Source organism: Rattus norvegicus, chromosome 1, assembly GCF_036323735.1.
Source record: "Rattus norvegicus strain BN/NHsdMcwi chromosome 1, GRCr8, whole genome shotgun sequence".
Taxonomy (NCBI): Eukaryota; Metazoa; Chordata; class Mammalia; order Rodentia; family Muridae; genus Rattus; species Rattus norvegicus.
Window position 1 is genome coordinate 160,837,230 of NC_086019.1, and position 17,437 is coordinate 160,854,666.

Sequence of the window (17,437 nt, forward strand, 5' to 3'; positions counted from 1 at the left end):
ATAAACTGGAGCTAAGAAAATGATTGGTCAGTGATTGACAGGACCACACCTGGACCAGAATTACTTATGTCTCTTGCCCTCTATTTAAACCCAAGCCTCAAGTCAGCGATCTCCAGGGTATGAATTTGGGGTCAGGAGTCAGGTCACTGAAACTTTTTATTTCTCAATATGGCCATACTGGATACATTTCCTTTCTCTGCTTTTTACTATTAATGGCCTCCTTATTGGCAAAGGAGGACAGTGATTCCAGTAACATTGTCATCCCCAGCACTGATGAAGCCATGTCCTAGGAGGCTAACTACCACAGAACAAGTAGCAATGGTCCATTGCTTGTTTTTTTTTTTTTTGTTTTGTTTTGTTTTGTTTTTGTTTTGAGACAGGGGCTCACTAGCTGTCCTAGAATTCACTGTATAAACCAGGCTGGCTTTGAACTCATGAGACCCACCTGCTTCTATCTCCCAGAGTGCTGGGATTAAAGTTATGCACCACCATGCCTGACTGGTTCTAGATATTGACAAAGGTGAAGTTGAAAAATTGGACAAGCTTAAGCTTTTCAAAGAAGTTTATTTAACAATTCATAGAGAAGAAACCAAATTAAGTCTTAATTGAACCCCAAACCCACCATCCTCAGCCTTGGGTAAGTCAGATAGTAATTTGATGAGGGTAATAAAGTTGGTTCAAAGCAACCAGGAGGCACACAACATCCCCTAGAGGTGAGTGTCCTGAAAGTCACCATCTGAGATAGCTCATCTGCTCACACTGACTTTTTCACAAGCAGCACTCAGTTCTGAAATTAACCTGTCATCTAAATTGAAAGGGAGAAAAGGCAGAAGGGCAAGGACCAACATCCAACCCCACTAGCAGGCGAATCACTGGCTTCAAGCCTTGTGAGAATGGTTATTAATCGCTCCAGCCTGGTGTGCAGTTGAGGACAGCTCTTTCCAGCTCTCTCAACTCATTCCTGGGGTCTGTCCACCAACCCTGCACCTGCTGCTGGCCACAAACCCTCAGCTTTGGGACAGGCACGAATGCAGGCTGCCACCCATAACATTTAAAGCCACGCTGCACCCTTTAGAGCCAGGCTCTGTGGCAACAAGGCATAGGTAGTGTCTGCCTGTCCCCCCAACACACACACACACACACACACACACTGCGCATGTCTTTATCTCTGCATGGCAACCTCCCCTAAAATGTTCATTTCCTGGGAACTTAACAGGAATATGGGATTAACGTCCCAAAGAATTCCCCTTAGGAAATACCAGTGGTCTTTAATCAAAATTGCCTAAATTACAATCTAGTGAAGCATGCCCTTGCAGGGCTTAGGGGTCGGTGTCACTCCAACTATTTCCAATAGGTGGCGCCCATCATCGTGTAAATAAATCATTCACATAATTGGTTTTCTATTTTTTTCCAGAGAGATATGGGGGGGGGGGTGTGCACAATAGCGAGTGGAGAGGACATAATAAAGGTTCAGACAGGAACATTCTGTCCAAGGGCTGTTTCCAGGTCTAACCCACTTCTGAGATTCTGAAGACAGAGCCAGGGAGCCCAACAACAATCATGCTTCCTGTGTGCAGCTAGCTCACCCGGGCAACCGTTGATAAGGACAGTGAAAGTCAGGGTAGGAGAGCAAGGGCTTTAAGTGCAACCCCCTGCCACTTAGTTTTGGAGAAGAATCTGAAAGTTCAGAAGATTCCCAAAACCTGTGCTCTGTAACCATATTTCAAGACCCTTTCTTTGATCTCAAAACACCAGACTGCCAATTTCATGTGGATTTAAAAATAACAACCCGATCTTTGCTAAACAAAACCAATCCAGACTAATAGTTGATGAGTCTCCTATCCTGTGTCTTAAGTCTCATATTCTCAGATTAGTATTCCCACCCTCCTAGGAAAGGGTAGGACATATTTCTGTTTGACTTCCATCATAAACCCTAGTGGCAGCCAATCTTTGCAGATTTCTCAGGCTGCAATCCTGGATACTTGGCACCAGGACTCAAATGTGAATGGAATCAGGGTTGTTTTATTTTGACTGGGAGTCACTGCCTCCTGATTGACTTGGCAGACTAAGTATTTTGATATTTATGTTCACAAAAGGTTTAAGGTCCTGGGAGCCAGGGGTATAAAATGGCCATAATTCTAGTGGTGGCTTAAGAATCCCTAAATTAAAAAGTCAAGGTGATTATGGTCCCAGATACAGCCTAAACATTCTAGCTACGTGTTCCATTGAACTACTCTGGCTACTTGAAGGTCAGTGAAGTAGGAGGGCAAAGGTCTCTTCATCTCTCAGGGTGCCTAGAAAAGCTAAGCACAGAGTCAGAATCAGCTTTTACAATTGAAATGGTTAAAGATTCCCCAATCCAATCAAAATCTGTTGAGCTAAAGGGTGCCCAACTATCTAAAATAACTAGTTTTGCTGCACCCAGAGAAAAGACCAAACTATCCGGAAACAAAGGTTATGGTGAGGCATTGCAAGATGCTGCCTCTCCAGTCGATGCATCAACCACACAGCTACCCTTGTTAAAGTGGATTACTTGCAACCTCCCAAAGAAACTGGAGGGGAACCTACCTTTTAATGCTGTTTGGGAAGGTGCTAAAAAAAAAAAAAAAAAAAAAAAAAAAAACTCTTACCAAAGGTTTTGGTTTTGGTTTTGGTTTTCTTTTTTCCTCCACCTCCCCCCTGGAGCACTGGTGCTAAGTGAATGCTTCCTGGTCCTTTATCTCAACCCTCTCAGCACAAGGCAGTGAGAAAGAGCTCTCTATATTCATATTTATATAGGAAAGATCTCACTGCAAGTGAATGGGTGCAAACTCTGGAAATTTTTTTATCACAATTTCTTATTCTTCTATACCTCCTTGTTTTCCAATTCACCTCCTTGTTTTCCAATTCTGCAAAACTTAAAATTTCCTTTTACAGGATTCGTTTTTTCCAGAGGCAACATGGGAGAGCGCCAGCTGGACTTTGTTTCTCAGCAATAAGATTCAGTTCCCCACCCCCACCCCCTTTGATCTACAGACATTACAGCAATCCATCATTCTGAAAAAGAAAAAAGAAAAAAAACCGGGGGAGAGGATCCTCTCCCCTCCTCCCCAAACACCTGGATTAGAAACGACTGCATTGTATGAGCTGTGGGACTTCAGGCTATCTGTAAAATGGGTACAATTACTGCCTATCCAATTTGTAGAGTTGTGAAGATAATCGCTGTGAAGGACTCCCCGTGCACAGTAGGTCTGTTTACTTCTACTCTGGCCTAGAGATGTGAGAGTTAGCTTACAGTGAAGCAGGACACCCATTTCAGCCAGAATCCGACTTATTGAAACCTGAAACTGTGGGACTGGACAGGAAACTGGAGCAGCCCTTGGATCTCTTTCCTACTCTTACACGACCCTGAGGAGGGGTGGGGTGGGGAGGGGGTGAGAATGGGCTCGCTGTTCGATCTAGGGTGGGCAGCCTCTAGCCTTCCCTCGCCCTAGCACCAGCCCCACCTAGAGGTCTTCACGACCCCTCCTGCAGCTCCAGGCTTAGAGGAGGGGAAAAAAAAAAAAACAACCACCGCCAAGATCCTGAGGGCGCACTGGGTGGCGGCAGCTCTCCTCGCCTCAAGGCCTCCTTGCCTGTGGTGTCCAGAGCCTGGGTAGTTAGCCTCTACGCCGACCGCCCTCAGGGACCGCGCGGGGCTGTGGGCGTGGCGAGAGCCCGCTTGCTGAGGCGCCCTGGTGGGGCTGGCTGAGAGAGCGCGCGCGCGCGGCCGCAGGACGGGGGGGGGGGGTTCGAGCGCGCGCAGGCAGCCGAGCCCGCGCGCCTCGCCGCCTCGTCCTCGCCCGGGGCTGCCCGGCCCCTCCCCTCCCCCGCGAGCTGCGCACCGGCAGCCGGCTGACCCAGCAGCCCGCGCCCGCGCCCTTGTCCGCGCGAGCCGGCGGCGGGCTCCAGTCAGCGGGCGACATGAGCGGCGGCGGCGACGACGTGGTGTGTACCGGCTGGCTGAGGAAATCGCCTCCGGAAAAGAAGTTGAGGCGCTATGTGAGTGAGGCGAGCGGGCGCGGCCGGGCGGGCGGGCGGACGGCCGGGGGCTGTCCCGCGGCCTCTGAGGTGGGGGCGCTGAGAGAGGCCGTACGCGGCGAGCCGAGGCCCCGCGGCCTCAGAGGGCGAGAGCGGCGGGGCGCGAGTGGGGCGCCTCACACCTGTCACAGGTGCGCCGCCGAGGGGCGGGGCGCAGGTCGGGGCCGCGGCTCGCCGCCCGCCTCCCCGGGAACTCCTCGCGGTGCCGAAGTTTGTAACGATTGTTCCGGCGATCCGGAGAGTAAACGCCCGGGGCTGAAGGGGCAGAGTCACCCCGAGCGGAAGGGTAGGCTGAGGGGCCGCGCGGCCCCGGGCCCACAAAGGGCGAGGCGCCGCGCCCCTTTCCGGGTCCCTTTCTCTGTCCGCCCCTCCCTGGTGGCTGCCGGCTTCCTTCCAGTCCGCGGCCACTGCATCACGGGCAGCGTCAGCGGCATGTGCAGCGCTTGTATTAAGTGACTCATTTGTTTGTCCCCCTTCTTTCCCATTATTTCGAATGTCTCTCACATACCCCCACCCCCACCCCCACACACACCGCGGCCCTCCGCCCCACCGGGTGACACTGCAGTTTGGTCCTCTATAACTGGCCAGAGTTTTGTGTCATGCAGCCCTTGGTGTCTGGGGTCTGAAGACATGGTTCTGAATTGCTAGGTGGTGCTAGCTGTGTTTACTGAAATTGGTGGGACGGGCTGTCCCCTCTACGTGAGAAACTGGCAACTGAGGTCGGGGCACCCCCTTCTTGTTTAGCGAAGTCAGAGAACAAAATGGTGCCAGGATCGGAGATTGGAGTAGTCTGATGAGTTTAGAAATGGAAAGTCAGTTAAAGGAGTGCAGGTTCTCCCATCTTCTCACTCCTCACTTGCCAAGAAACGTCCTTGTTATGCTGACTGGGAGTGCTGGACTCAGAAATCACCCCCACAGCCTGGAAGTGAGCGGTTGCTTCCAGCTGCAGTGCATCAAGGGAGCTCCCAACAGACCCTGCCCTCTGTCAGCTGCACTAGTGGCTGGCCATGGGGGATAGAAGCTTACCAGAGTTTCCTGTCTCTGCTCCCCAGATCAGAATCAAGGGACTTCTGGCCTCTGGACTGAGGAAGTGACATTCTGTTTTTCAAAGGAAGTGTTGTTGTTGGGGAGTGCAAGTGTGTCAATGAAACCGGGCTTTGACTTAGGTCACTTGCTTGAGGGGAGGGGGGAGGAGGAGAGGCAGACAGGGAATCTTAGGATTTAGTGCATGGTTTTTGAAAGTGAACAGAGATTTGGCATACAGTAATATAGTAGGGGTGTTTAAGCTTTAAAGCTCATTTGGGTTTTTTTTTATGTGAGTAAAATATTTTAATTACTAAGAGCTTTTTGTTTTGTTTTGTTTTGTTCTGTTGCCTGTTGCTGTAGCCTAGGCTTGTACTGCCAGCACTTACATTTGGGAAGCAAGAGACAGGAGGAGCAGAGGTTCAAAGCCAGCCTATTTCTGTTGGTCTAGGCCAGCTTAAGCTACATGAGACCCTGTCTCTCATTTGCATGCCAAACAATACTCACTCTCTCTCACTCTCTCTCTCTCTCTCTCTCTCTCTCAAATCATGCATGTGCACAACTCCAAGATGGCTTAATGGGTAAAAGCAGTGCCCTCAAACCTGTCAACTTAAATTTGGTTCCCTGGAACCCACATAAAGATGGAAGGAGAGTTCTGACCTACACACTCATGTTGTGTGCACTCACACAATCTCTCTCACATACACAGAAATAGTTAAGAAAATGGGGGGGGGGGCTTTGTCGGGGATGGGGGTGGTCGTTCATGCCTGTAGATGTGTCCAGCATCTGGAAGATGGAGGCAGGAGTATCAATAGTTCAAGATCATCCTTGACTGCTTAGTGAGCTCAAGGCCAACCCAGACTACATGACCAGCCACTGAAATAGTGTCCAGTTTTAAAAAGTAAAATAAAACGTTCAGATTAGAAAGGAATGTAGCATAGTTGGTAGAATGTTTTCTTAGCGGACAAGATGTTCTGGGTTTTATCCAAGAACATCATAAACATTGCTGGGTGGCACAAGCCTGTAATCCCAGCATTCCAAGGAGGAGAGAGGAGGATTAGAAGTTCAGCTCATCCTTGAATTTGAGAAAACAAACAAAAATATATAGAGATCACTGGAACTTTGTTTTTTAAATATCTTGTAAAAAAGTTGATACTGTTGCTACTTTGACTCATGACTGCATCAACCCTTACCATGAAGATTCTCTTTATGACCTAGCTCTTGAGTATTTTTTAGAACAACTTTAGCTCAAAAATAGCCAAGTTTGGAGGCTTGTGTCAAACACAGATTTTACCCATTTAAACTCCTTTAGCAGTCTTGGGTCCTCTGGTGACCTCAGCCTCCCTCTCGAACTGCACATTCCCTTTGGCTCCAGCCCGGAAGGCACCTCCCACTGTAGAAAGAAGTTCAGCCCTCCTACTTGAAACAGCCAATTGAAATAACTTGTGCTTCCAGTACAGCCTCCTTGATCCACTACATTTCTGGAGGAAAGAGTTGGCTTTTACACACACACACACACACACACACACACACACACACACACACATGCACACACGCACACAACCAGGGATTGACAGGTTATGGGCAAAATGTCTAAATTTCAAACCCTTATATTTACCTTTTCCTTTGAAAATCTCTACTATTTTAAGTTAGATCCCTGCCTTGGTTTCTTAGAAGCCCAAATTAGACTCAAGCTTAGAGGTATTTCCCAGCCTTATTGCTACCTACATGCATAACCCCTAAATTGATGTTCTAACTAGTATACACAATAGTCACATGGTACTGTAGAGTGACTTTTCTTTATTTTAAGGATGCATCAGGCATCAGAGATAAGAAGAAAAGTAGCTTATTAAATACAAGGCAGTTAAAGGTTGTTTTGAAAACATAACTCTTTAATTTGTGGGGAAAGTTAGGTAGGAAATAGGGAAAAATACAACTTGGAAGAAGCTATGTTGTCAGGGAAATGTTGTTCTGTTTTGTAATAGAGTTTTACTCAGTAGTCCAGCTGGCCTGGAACTCAATGTGTAGCCCAAACTAGTCTTTAGTTTGAGGTAATCCCCTGATTCTGCCTCCTAAGTGCTGGTATTGAAGGCCTATGCCGCCACATCCAGCAGTTGGGTTTTGTTTTTAGGAATTTTCTTCCTCATTGGATTTTCTAACTGATTAGACATACTAAATAACAAATGATCTAGGGAGTATTTGTTGTGTGCCCTAAAGACATTGGGTGGAAAGAAGGAATATATTATTACCCTTGGTGTATCTGATGGTTGCACTGAGAGGTTGACAAAAGGAGCAGCCTTATTCTCATGTATATATGTGAGTCCATACATGCATGAGATCACACGGATACATGTATTTAAATATCAAGCAGGATTTTTGTGGAGGGAACATTTACAACATACGATGCATTTTAATTTGTTATAATTTCAGTGTTAACGATTTGAGGGGAAAGAAGATTGGTTACAGCACTGCCCCCTGGTGGTTTGTTGAAGAAAGTTGTATCAGTTCTAATGAATAGCTCCAGAAAGCATTTAACTGTTTTTATTATTATTATTATCATTATTATTATCATTGTTAAATATGTGTATTCCAGGGTTTGTATTAGTTAACTAACTCATCCCTTCACTGTTTGCTGATGACCTTCCCTGCTGTGATAAAGAAAATCCATCAGGGTATGGCCATCTGCACAAATACCAGTCAATTTTCCAAATTTACTCAGTGTTTATGATTCTCTTTCTTTTTCCCTCTTCTCTGAGTGTATAAGGTGCCCCACTGTCAGAGCTAATTCTACTACCTGTACTTTGGTTCCTATTCTCTCCTGCCTGTTCAGACAATTCTTTCCATTTTGGTATTTTTTAATTAGTTCTTTGAGAATTTTGTACAATGTATTTTGATCATATTCGCTCTTTCCCAATCTCTTCCCAGGATCCAGCCCTTTCCCTACTCACCCAACTTTCTGTCCTAATCTCCCCTAAACACATCCATCAAATCTAATTTATGTTACCCATTTAATCTTGGATGTGTGACCTGGCACTGCAGGATGATCAACCCACCAAGGGCCAGGATTAAAGGGTGCCACGGTGCCTACCTTATTGATGTTTTTAAAGGACCAGATGTTTATTTCACTGATTTTTATCTATTGCTTTTCTGTTTACAGCTTAATTGACTTTCTGTTCTCTATTGTACACTTTTCTAGTAGCATTTGATTTATATTATTTTTCTAAGTTTCTTTTTTAATGTGGGAGCTTAAATTACTAATTTGAGACTATCCATCTAATAATAATATATCATTTAGTGCTATAAATCCCCTTTGAGGATTGTATTTATTCTAAAAATTCAATAAGTTGTATTTTCATTTAGTTCAATGTATTTTTTTTAACTTCTCTTGAGACTTTCTTTGATTATTTAGATGTATGTCATTTAGTTTCTAAATGTTTAAAGATTTTCTTGCTATTTCTCTTTTCCCAATTTTTTGGATGGCTCCATTGTGGGAATAAAATAAATTCTGTATAATAAAAATTATTTTAAGTTTGTTGAGATTTATTTTATGACCTAAAATATGATTTTCTTCCTTCATGTTCTTTGGGTACTTGAAATGATGTTTATTCTGTTATCATGAAGTAAAGCAGTCTACAGATGCTAATTAGACAAGGCATGGTGGGTCATGTGTATAATCCTAGCACTCTGAGTTGGTAAAGTGGGAGCATTTTGAGTTTGAGGCCAGCCTTGGACTATACAGCAAGACACTGTCTCCAAAGACAAAACAAAACAAACCTTACTTTGGCTTAGGACATTCTCCTGAGCTTCATATGTATAATTGTTTTGCATGCATGTGTGATCTAGTGCTTGTGGATACCATAAGTGAGCATTGGAGCCCTTAGAACTGGAGTTCTAGATAGTTATAAATCACCATGAGAACTGTAACTGAACTTAGGTCCCCTAGAAGAGTAGCAGGCTCTTGACTATCAAACCATAACTCTGGCCCCCTGAACTTTATCATATTTTATTTTAGAGATTAGGAGTTCAGCTGCCCAAGATAGTCTTGAATGTACTGTGTAGTCCATGTTGCCCTTGAATCTCCTAAGCTTGTTGTCACCAACATTATATCATATGTCCTCATGTAGAAGTAATCCAGTTGTTCAGCAGTGAATGAATGAATAGATAAGAAAAATGTGGCTTTTTCATACAAAAAGTAATAGCCTTAAAATATTGACACATGGATATACTATAAAATGCATGAACTTTTTTTTAAAGATTTATTTATTATATACGAATACTCTGTAGCTGCCTTCAGGCACACCAGAAGAGGGCATCAGATCTCATTACAGATGGTTGTGAGCCACCATGTGGTTGCTGGGATTTGAACTCAGGACCTCTGGAAGAGCAGTCAGTGCTCTTAACCACTGAGCCATCATCTCTCCAGCCCAAAATGCATGAACTTTGAGGGTATTATGAATAGTCTCACAAATGATAATTGGATGACTATTTTCATAACTTATTTAGATTAGTGATGGAGAGAATGGTGATTAGAAATGTCTGAGGATAGAGACTGTAAAGAACTTTTGTAGAGTGGGTTCAAAGCTCACTGATAATAGCTGAAAGTGTTCTGAATATGAATGGTAGTAATGGTGATACAACACTGTGAATGTCCTTAATACTAGCTCAGGATATTTCATTTACTACCTAACCACTTAAAATGGTCGAGATGGCAGATTTAATATTCTTGTGCTGTAGCATAATTTAAAAAAACACAACATCTTTGATGCTGAAAAGATAGCCAACATCTTTGATGCTGAAAAGATAGCTTCAGAGTTCAATTTCCAGCACACAGTTGGTGACTCACAACAATCTGTAATTCCATTTCCAACGGAAATCCTCTTCTGGACTCTGTGTACACCAGGCATATACATGGTACAGAAACATATTTGCAGACAAAGTACCTATACACATAAAATAATAACAAAATGATTTTTAAAGTTTTTCATTTGGTGGGAGTTAGGGATATTGCTAGTATTACCTCACCCTATTGCTGATATTTCTAATTCAAGAGAAAAACACAGAATGGAATCTCCAAACCCTTAACTCATCGACATCTGAGAACCAGAGGCAGTGAATTTACACAGATCTAGAAATCACATCTGTTCCTTTAACGAATAAAACGTTTTTGGCATTGCTTTCTGTGTCTGACTGGTCTTTCTCTATATCGCAGGGAAAATAGAATATGATAACTTGGTGCTACAGCAAAATGTGCAGAAGTGTAAGTCAGGCCTCTGCCAGGACCCAAATTAATTTTGACAACTGTAAATAGAGAATATATTACATCCTTTCCCTTCCTGAAGAAATAAATCAGTACCTAACTAAGCCTTCAACGAATTTGCCAACTAGGGAGACAAGAAATTCACATGAGAAGCAGGATGCTGCCCGTATGTGGAGTTCTGTGACTCAGGAAACAAACTGTATAGAGGCAAACAGCTCAAGGTATAGAAGATGACAAGAGTTTTCAGACACAAGAGGACCTGAGTTGGATTCAGAAGTTTATGGACTAAAAAGAAATATGTGTAGGATGACACAGACCGTGGATATGAAATTAGAAACAGTAAATCCATGTAGAAAGGAGGAGTCAAGTCCATAGAAGAAAGCAGAAAAGTAGATGTAGAGCTGAGGATGGATGTTCTACAGGAGGCCCTGGATTGTAGGATTACATTTACTGGTTGAAAGCATCCCTCTTACTCAGTGACCTCACAGATTGCCACTTTTTCAGTGTGAATATCAGTGCATGCTGACAGGGTTTATCTTTAAAAGATCTGCCTCGGTGTTTGAAGTCATTGGGTCCTTGATTGGATGGTTTCCTTCTCTACTTCCTACTTCATTGCTTGTAAAGCTGGAATGATGTCTCCTACTCCACTGAGGTTTTGTATTTACTGGGGTAATGTGGAAAAGAAATCTGAGCACTATGTCAGCACAGAGTATTAAAAGTATTTAGTGTTGGAGGAGGTGGCAGAACAGGATGATGCAAATTTATACTTATTTAACCTTTCATAGGTAATCTGAACTTGAGCATGTGTGTTTTCAAATCCATTTTACTCTGAGGCCAACTACAATTGTATTATACTACTAAGTATAATTCTGAAGCTAGAATTGTGTGTTAGATTTTCCTGGAAGGAACCCCTCAAGGGTCTTTCAGTTTCAGGGAATGAAAATTAAATTGCAGTGATTTGCCTGAAGCTATGACTTTGAGAAATATATGTGTTATGGGAGTGTGGAAATGCATGTAAGAACCCACATTTGACATTGGTCAAAAATTCAAAAACCTTTTAGGCAGTGGTGTATTAGTTTTAGTTGTTTTCATAAAATATCATAACTAAAAGCAACATAGGAAAGACAGTTTATTTTGGCTTATAGTTGTAGAGTGTTTGAGTCCATAATGGCTGGATGCTGGAGCAGAAAGCTAGCTAATCACATTTCATCTACCCACCAGAAAATAGAGAGTGGCCTGGAAGCCCAGTGTCCCACAAGGTGCAGTTCATATGTACCTTCTAAAGGCTCCGTGCCCTCCACAAACAGCACCACCAACTGGGAACCCAGTGTTCAAATACCTGAGCCTATGAAGAACATTTCTCATTCAAGCCACTAGTGGTGGTGCTACTAGAAGTACTAGTAATGCTTCAAACTCAACTTAGAGATCCTCTTCAAGTTTCCCCAAAGTGAGTCTTTTGCGGGACTTACTTCTAAAATACATTTTTACCTCTAGCTTTCTGACACTGGGCAGTCAGTTTCTATTGGCCCTTTACAGACAATGTAATGTCTTGTTTAGCATAGGTAAGTTTAGGTAAGGTGCCATTTGTTGGACAACAGCTCAAGGCCAGGAGCCATCCATCATTGTCATTAGTTTATTATAACTACTGAACTCTCAATTTTATGCATGCTGCTTTTACAGGTTGTTGGGATGGTGAGGGTGAGGAGCCAGGGAGATATCTTAGTTAATAGAGCATTTTCCCATTAAAGCTTAAAGGTCCGAGTTCCATCCCAGAACCCACAGAAAGCCAGGTGTGGTGGCACATGCTTGTATTCCCGGCGCAGGAGAAAGAGAAACAGGAAGATCTATGGGAATCACTGGCCAGCAGCCTAGCCTAATATGTGAGCCCCAGGTTTCAGGTAATACATCACAGATAGATGGCTCCTGAGAAATGACATCTGATATTATCCTTGATCCCCATGCGCTCTTGTACATTCATGCACATAACACATAAAAAAGTGGATTGATTCCATATTACCCTTCAAACAAATCAGTTATGATATTTTTTGAGTTAATGTATATATGTGTTACCCAGGCTGGTCTTGAACTTAGTATAAAAACTGCTTCCCACCCTAGCCTCCTGAGCAAATGGAACTACAGGCATGTATTATAATCTGGCTCTTAGTGGGTTTTTATTAATAATTGTGAGCATACAGGATTAAATGTATTCAGCACATTTGAACCTATGGTGTTTGTTTTTCTTTTTGAAGCTCAGATATTACTGTTCTTAGGCTGTGGCACCCTGTTCAAGTTGGTTTCTCCTAGTATAATGGTTTCTTTGCTATATGATATGACAAGGTTTTCTAGGTTTTATACATAGCTTGGTCCAGATATAGAATTAACCAATTCCTTAAAGGATCGTGACTTCTTTTATGAAAAGTGCTATATAAAAACCCACAGTGGAAATCAACATAATTGTTATTATGTTGATGCACAGTTGGTTTTTACATGTTAATCAGCTATCAAGGAGCTAGCATTTTTTTCTGCTCCTTCCCCACAAACTTCCCCCAGTAAACTGTATTTACTTCTGCATAATTTTGCCCAATTTGAATTATTAAAAATTTTATTATATAGAAAAAGAAAATTGTGAAATGATTAAAGATTCATATGGTATCACATATTATCAAGACATCACTTTTGCTTTAGCTGTTCCTTTACCCTTCCTTCCTTCCTCCCTTCCTTTTTTTTTTTTTTTTTTTTTTTTCCAGAGCTGGGGACCGAACCCAGGGCCTTGCGCTTCCTAGGCAAGCGCTCTACCACTGAGCTAAATCCCCAACCCTTCCTTTCTTTTTTGTTTTAAAGCTTATAGCACCTGTTATTCCCAAGGGACCTCCCAGCCCAACCCTGCTTGGCTTCTGAGATCAAATGAAATTGAGTATGGTCTCCTTTTAGCATTTTATTGCTTAAATATTGTAAAACAAATCCTAGAAATATATATATCTTAAAAATGATCATTTTAGTAAAAATACCATATATTATGTATAGATCTCCCCAGTTAGACATTTATGTTGTTTTACGTTACTTACCATCATGTGCAATGTGTGTGTCATAAAGGTGACACTATACTAAGAATTTCAACGAGCTGATGAACCAGTTTTATATATGTAGCATGCTATAACTACAATTCACAAGGGAAATTTCTTGGAAAGAAATCAGCGTTTTTCCAACTGTGAGAGTTGGAGCTATGATGGTTTCCACAGCACAGATCTTTATTCTTTAAAGTTTTGAATGAACATTACATTAGGATTAATAACATTTCCTTCAATAAGAAAGAACTGGAGGGGGCTGGTGAGATGACTCAATGGGTAAAAGCTTACTACCAAGCCTGATGACTCAGGTTTGATCTCCAGAACCCACATGGTAGAAGGAAAGAACTGATTCCCCACGTTGTCTGTCACACAAGTGCTATAGCATGCACATATCCTTGTCCTCTTTCATACAGACAATTGATTAATTAACCAAATAAACAACTAGAACAGAAACTGACTTGTAAGCAAAATTGTTTTAGCTACAGGTTCTGGAAACTTTCACAGGATGAGCTATTAAAAATTAGTTTTTGTTTTTATTTTGGTTTGGTTTGGTTTTATGATACACATGGTAGTTATTGGCAGACTGAGGAAGAGCCCAGACAACATAGTGAGATACAATCTCAAAATCAAACAGGCGGATCTATAAGCAGTAGAGGAAGAAGAAACATTTCTTTCAGTGGTGTAGCTATTGGTAAGATCCCAGGCTCCTATTGTCACCATGCTCTTGCAACCAACTCTAATGACATTCACTGGGACACACCCGTGTGCGCACACACACAAACACACACACACACACACACACACACACACACGCACACACACAGGGGGGGAGTCTATTTGGGAAAAGGAAGGAGAGCAACAGGAGTGGGAGACGGACATAAGAGGATAAAACAGGGAGTGAATATGAACAAAGGACATTATATATGCACAGTATACCCATATGAAAATGTGATGACATACATTGTATGTGTAATTAATATGTGCTTAGCAACACATAAAAACAAAAATAGAATTTTTTAGTGACACTTACATTTTACTCCTATAAAGAAGTTATTGTAAACATAGATGATAGAAAAGTAACAATATTTACAGTACTCGCAATAAAGGGATACACAATTTTAAATGTACTCCTTTTGTCTATTTTTATGAATTTATATGTTTGTATAATTTACAAAATGTGAAAGAGTATTTACCTTATATATTACCTTAGGTTAGTGTATTAAAAATATTTTCAATAATCTCCTAAAACATGGCTTTTTGTTTATTTATTTGTTTGTTTGAGACAGGTCTATATAGTCTTTGCTAGCCTAGAATTCAGTATGTAGATTAGGCTGGCCTCAATTTTATACAGATCCACTTGCCACTGTCTCCTGAGTACAGTATAATATTTTTTATATTTTATAATATTTGTGATATTGAATTATGGGATTAAATATGTTAACCACCATTCCCAGTAAGACGTAAGCTTCTCAAATATATTCAATGAAAGATCACTTTATCCATTTCATGCACCTTTTAAAAATGTGCTTTTTCATTAATCCCTTGACAAATTCATTTAATACATTTTCATATTTACCTCCACCTAATTCCTCCTAGATTCATCCCTACCTTCCTAACTCCTTCAACTTCTTGTCTTCTTTTGTCTTTAAAAAAAAAGCCATAGATTTCTGATGTGTTTTTCAATATACTCCCCAGTTTGGGGCCATCAACTGGAGTGCAGTTGACCTGACAGGGACAGCACCTTTAAAATAAACTGACTCTCCTTTCCCCAGAAGCTATCTCCTTTCCATATTTTTTTGGTTAAGGGTCAGGGCTTGTGAGCCTTCCTCCTCCATTCTATACTGTGGACTGGATTGATCTTGTATGGGCATCCACAGCTACTATGAGCTCATGCATGCAGTAGCATTTCATGTTCTTCGTGTTTAATTATTTTATTGTAAACTATAATAACTGTGTCTAGACTGATGACTCTGATACTTCTTCCTGTAGAGTCTGATTGCCCTCTGCAGCTATTGTTTCTTCTCCACATGATCTTCTTTTCTTTTCTTTTCTTTTCTTTTCTTTTCTTTTCTTTTCTTTTTTTTTTTTTTTCGGAGCTAGGGACCGAACCCAGGGCCTTGCGCTTGCTAGGCAAGCACTCTACCACTGAGCTAAATCCCCAACCCTCCACATGATCTTATATTTAAAGTACAGCAAAATGTTGATTTCTGAAATAAACACATTGGCTTTTAATTGCTATGGTCATATTGTATATTGTCATATTTCTTATTAGGTTATTACTATATGGAAAGTGAAGAACTTAGCACTTTATATGAGTAAGTTTTAAAATACAGTGTTAGCTGGTATGAGGCAGCATTCATTGCTAAGATGTTTGTTCAGACACTAAAGCCTATAGTTATATATTTTTAAAATCACTCTTGAGATGACAACTTCAAGATCAAAAACTATTTATTTGTGTATATTCTTCATACAGTATTGGGTCTCATACAGACAATTTCTTTTAAGTATGCCATTGATCTTGACATTATTCACTTCCTCCTATTCTGTCAATTTAGTCCACTACTTTCTCTGTTCTTCAACTTGTCACCTCCCTCCTGTAATCTTCCTTATGCTTCCATCACACACACACACACACACACACACACACACACACACACACACACACACACACACATATATATATATATATATATATATATATATATATATGTCTTTATGTGTCTAAACATTTCTAGGACCCTTAAAGAAAATGTGGCATTTGTTTTTTTGCATCTGGCTTTTTCACTTAGTAAGATGATCTCCAGCTCCATCAATTTTCAGTAAATATGATTTCATTGAAAAATCCAAATGAACTTTCAAATGCTGAAGATACATGTCTTCACATGCTGTTTGGGGAAATCCTCAAATAACTGTAAGAAGCATGGTTTCTGAAGTTACTCCTGGATTGGAATCCAAACCTCCTATTGTGTGGGATTGAGTAAATATTTTTGCCTTTCTGATCTTTAATTTCCTGACCTTGGGGAGTCTGTAAAGGGAGAAACACCTAAAACCACAATCACATTATAGTAAGTTAAGAACTGCACAGAGGGATGCCCAGTCTGGTGGGAAGGCATCTCCTTCAAGGGAAAAATCAGAAGTGGGTGACATTTGAGGTAGGCCTCAAATGGATCACAACCAAAATGTCAAATGAGAGAAATCTACAGAATTACAAATGAAAAGCCCTCAAAATAGAACCACTAAATTAATAGGCACATTAGTCAGTTTACTCACTTATTCTTACTGAGCTGCAGGAGAGTCTCTGCTCAAGTAATTTTTTTTCTCTTTTTGAATCAGGGTCACATATATTCCAGATAACTTTTAACTTGATGAGTGTGTGAGGATGGCTTTGAACTTCTGATCCTCCTTCTATCAACCATCTTTTTGTTGTATCAATTATCCTAACTACTTTATAATAAATCTCTGGTCATACAAAAAGCATATTTGAAACTCGGTGGCATAAAACATTTTTATTTTGTACACAGATTCTCTGGTTAGGAATTCAGATAGCACAACAAGAACTTACTTGTGCTTACTAGCATCTAGGACCTAAGCTAGGAAAGTGAGAGGCTTGAGAAGACTTAGCAGATAGGTGATAGAATCGTCTTAAAGTGTCTTCATGCACATACCTGCCACCCCAAAGTGCTGCTAAGCAGGGACTGTTGACTCATACTTGCAGCCTAGGCTTCCTCAAAACACTCAAAGTAGATGGACTTCCTTACATGGTGGCTCAGAGCCTCAAGAGCAAGTGTCTTTATGTCAGGACTTCATTTTAAGATGATCTAGCCTTAGAAGTTGTGTGTTACTTTTGTCACCATTTGTTGGTTGAAGGACTTCCAAATCCCTTTTAATTTGAAGGAACACAGACTTTGAATTTCATCATAGACAAAATGGAATGAATTTATGATATTTACCTACTTATTAGATTTTGTTAAAATTTTATTTATTGTATGTTGGTGCTAGACCATATATTTATGCCATGGTGTTTATGTGA

The 17,437-nt window shown here is 41.4% G+C and overlaps 1 protein-coding gene across 1 annotated transcript in view; it reads left to right on the forward strand.

Moving 5' to 3' along the window:
• The first annotated feature begins 3,836 nt into the window (after window positions 1–3,836).
• Gab2 (GRB2-associated binding protein 2) overlaps window positions 3,837–17,437 on the forward strand; it is a 195,875-nt gene continuing 182,274 nt past the window's right edge. Inside the window, exon 1 of the mRNA NM_053417.2 lies at window positions 3,837–4,020. Within this exon, the coding sequence (NP_445869.2) occupies window positions 3,943–4,020 (78 nt within the window). The 5' untranslated portion in view covers window positions 3,837–3,942. The remainder of the gene's footprint in view (window positions 4,021–17,437) is intronic.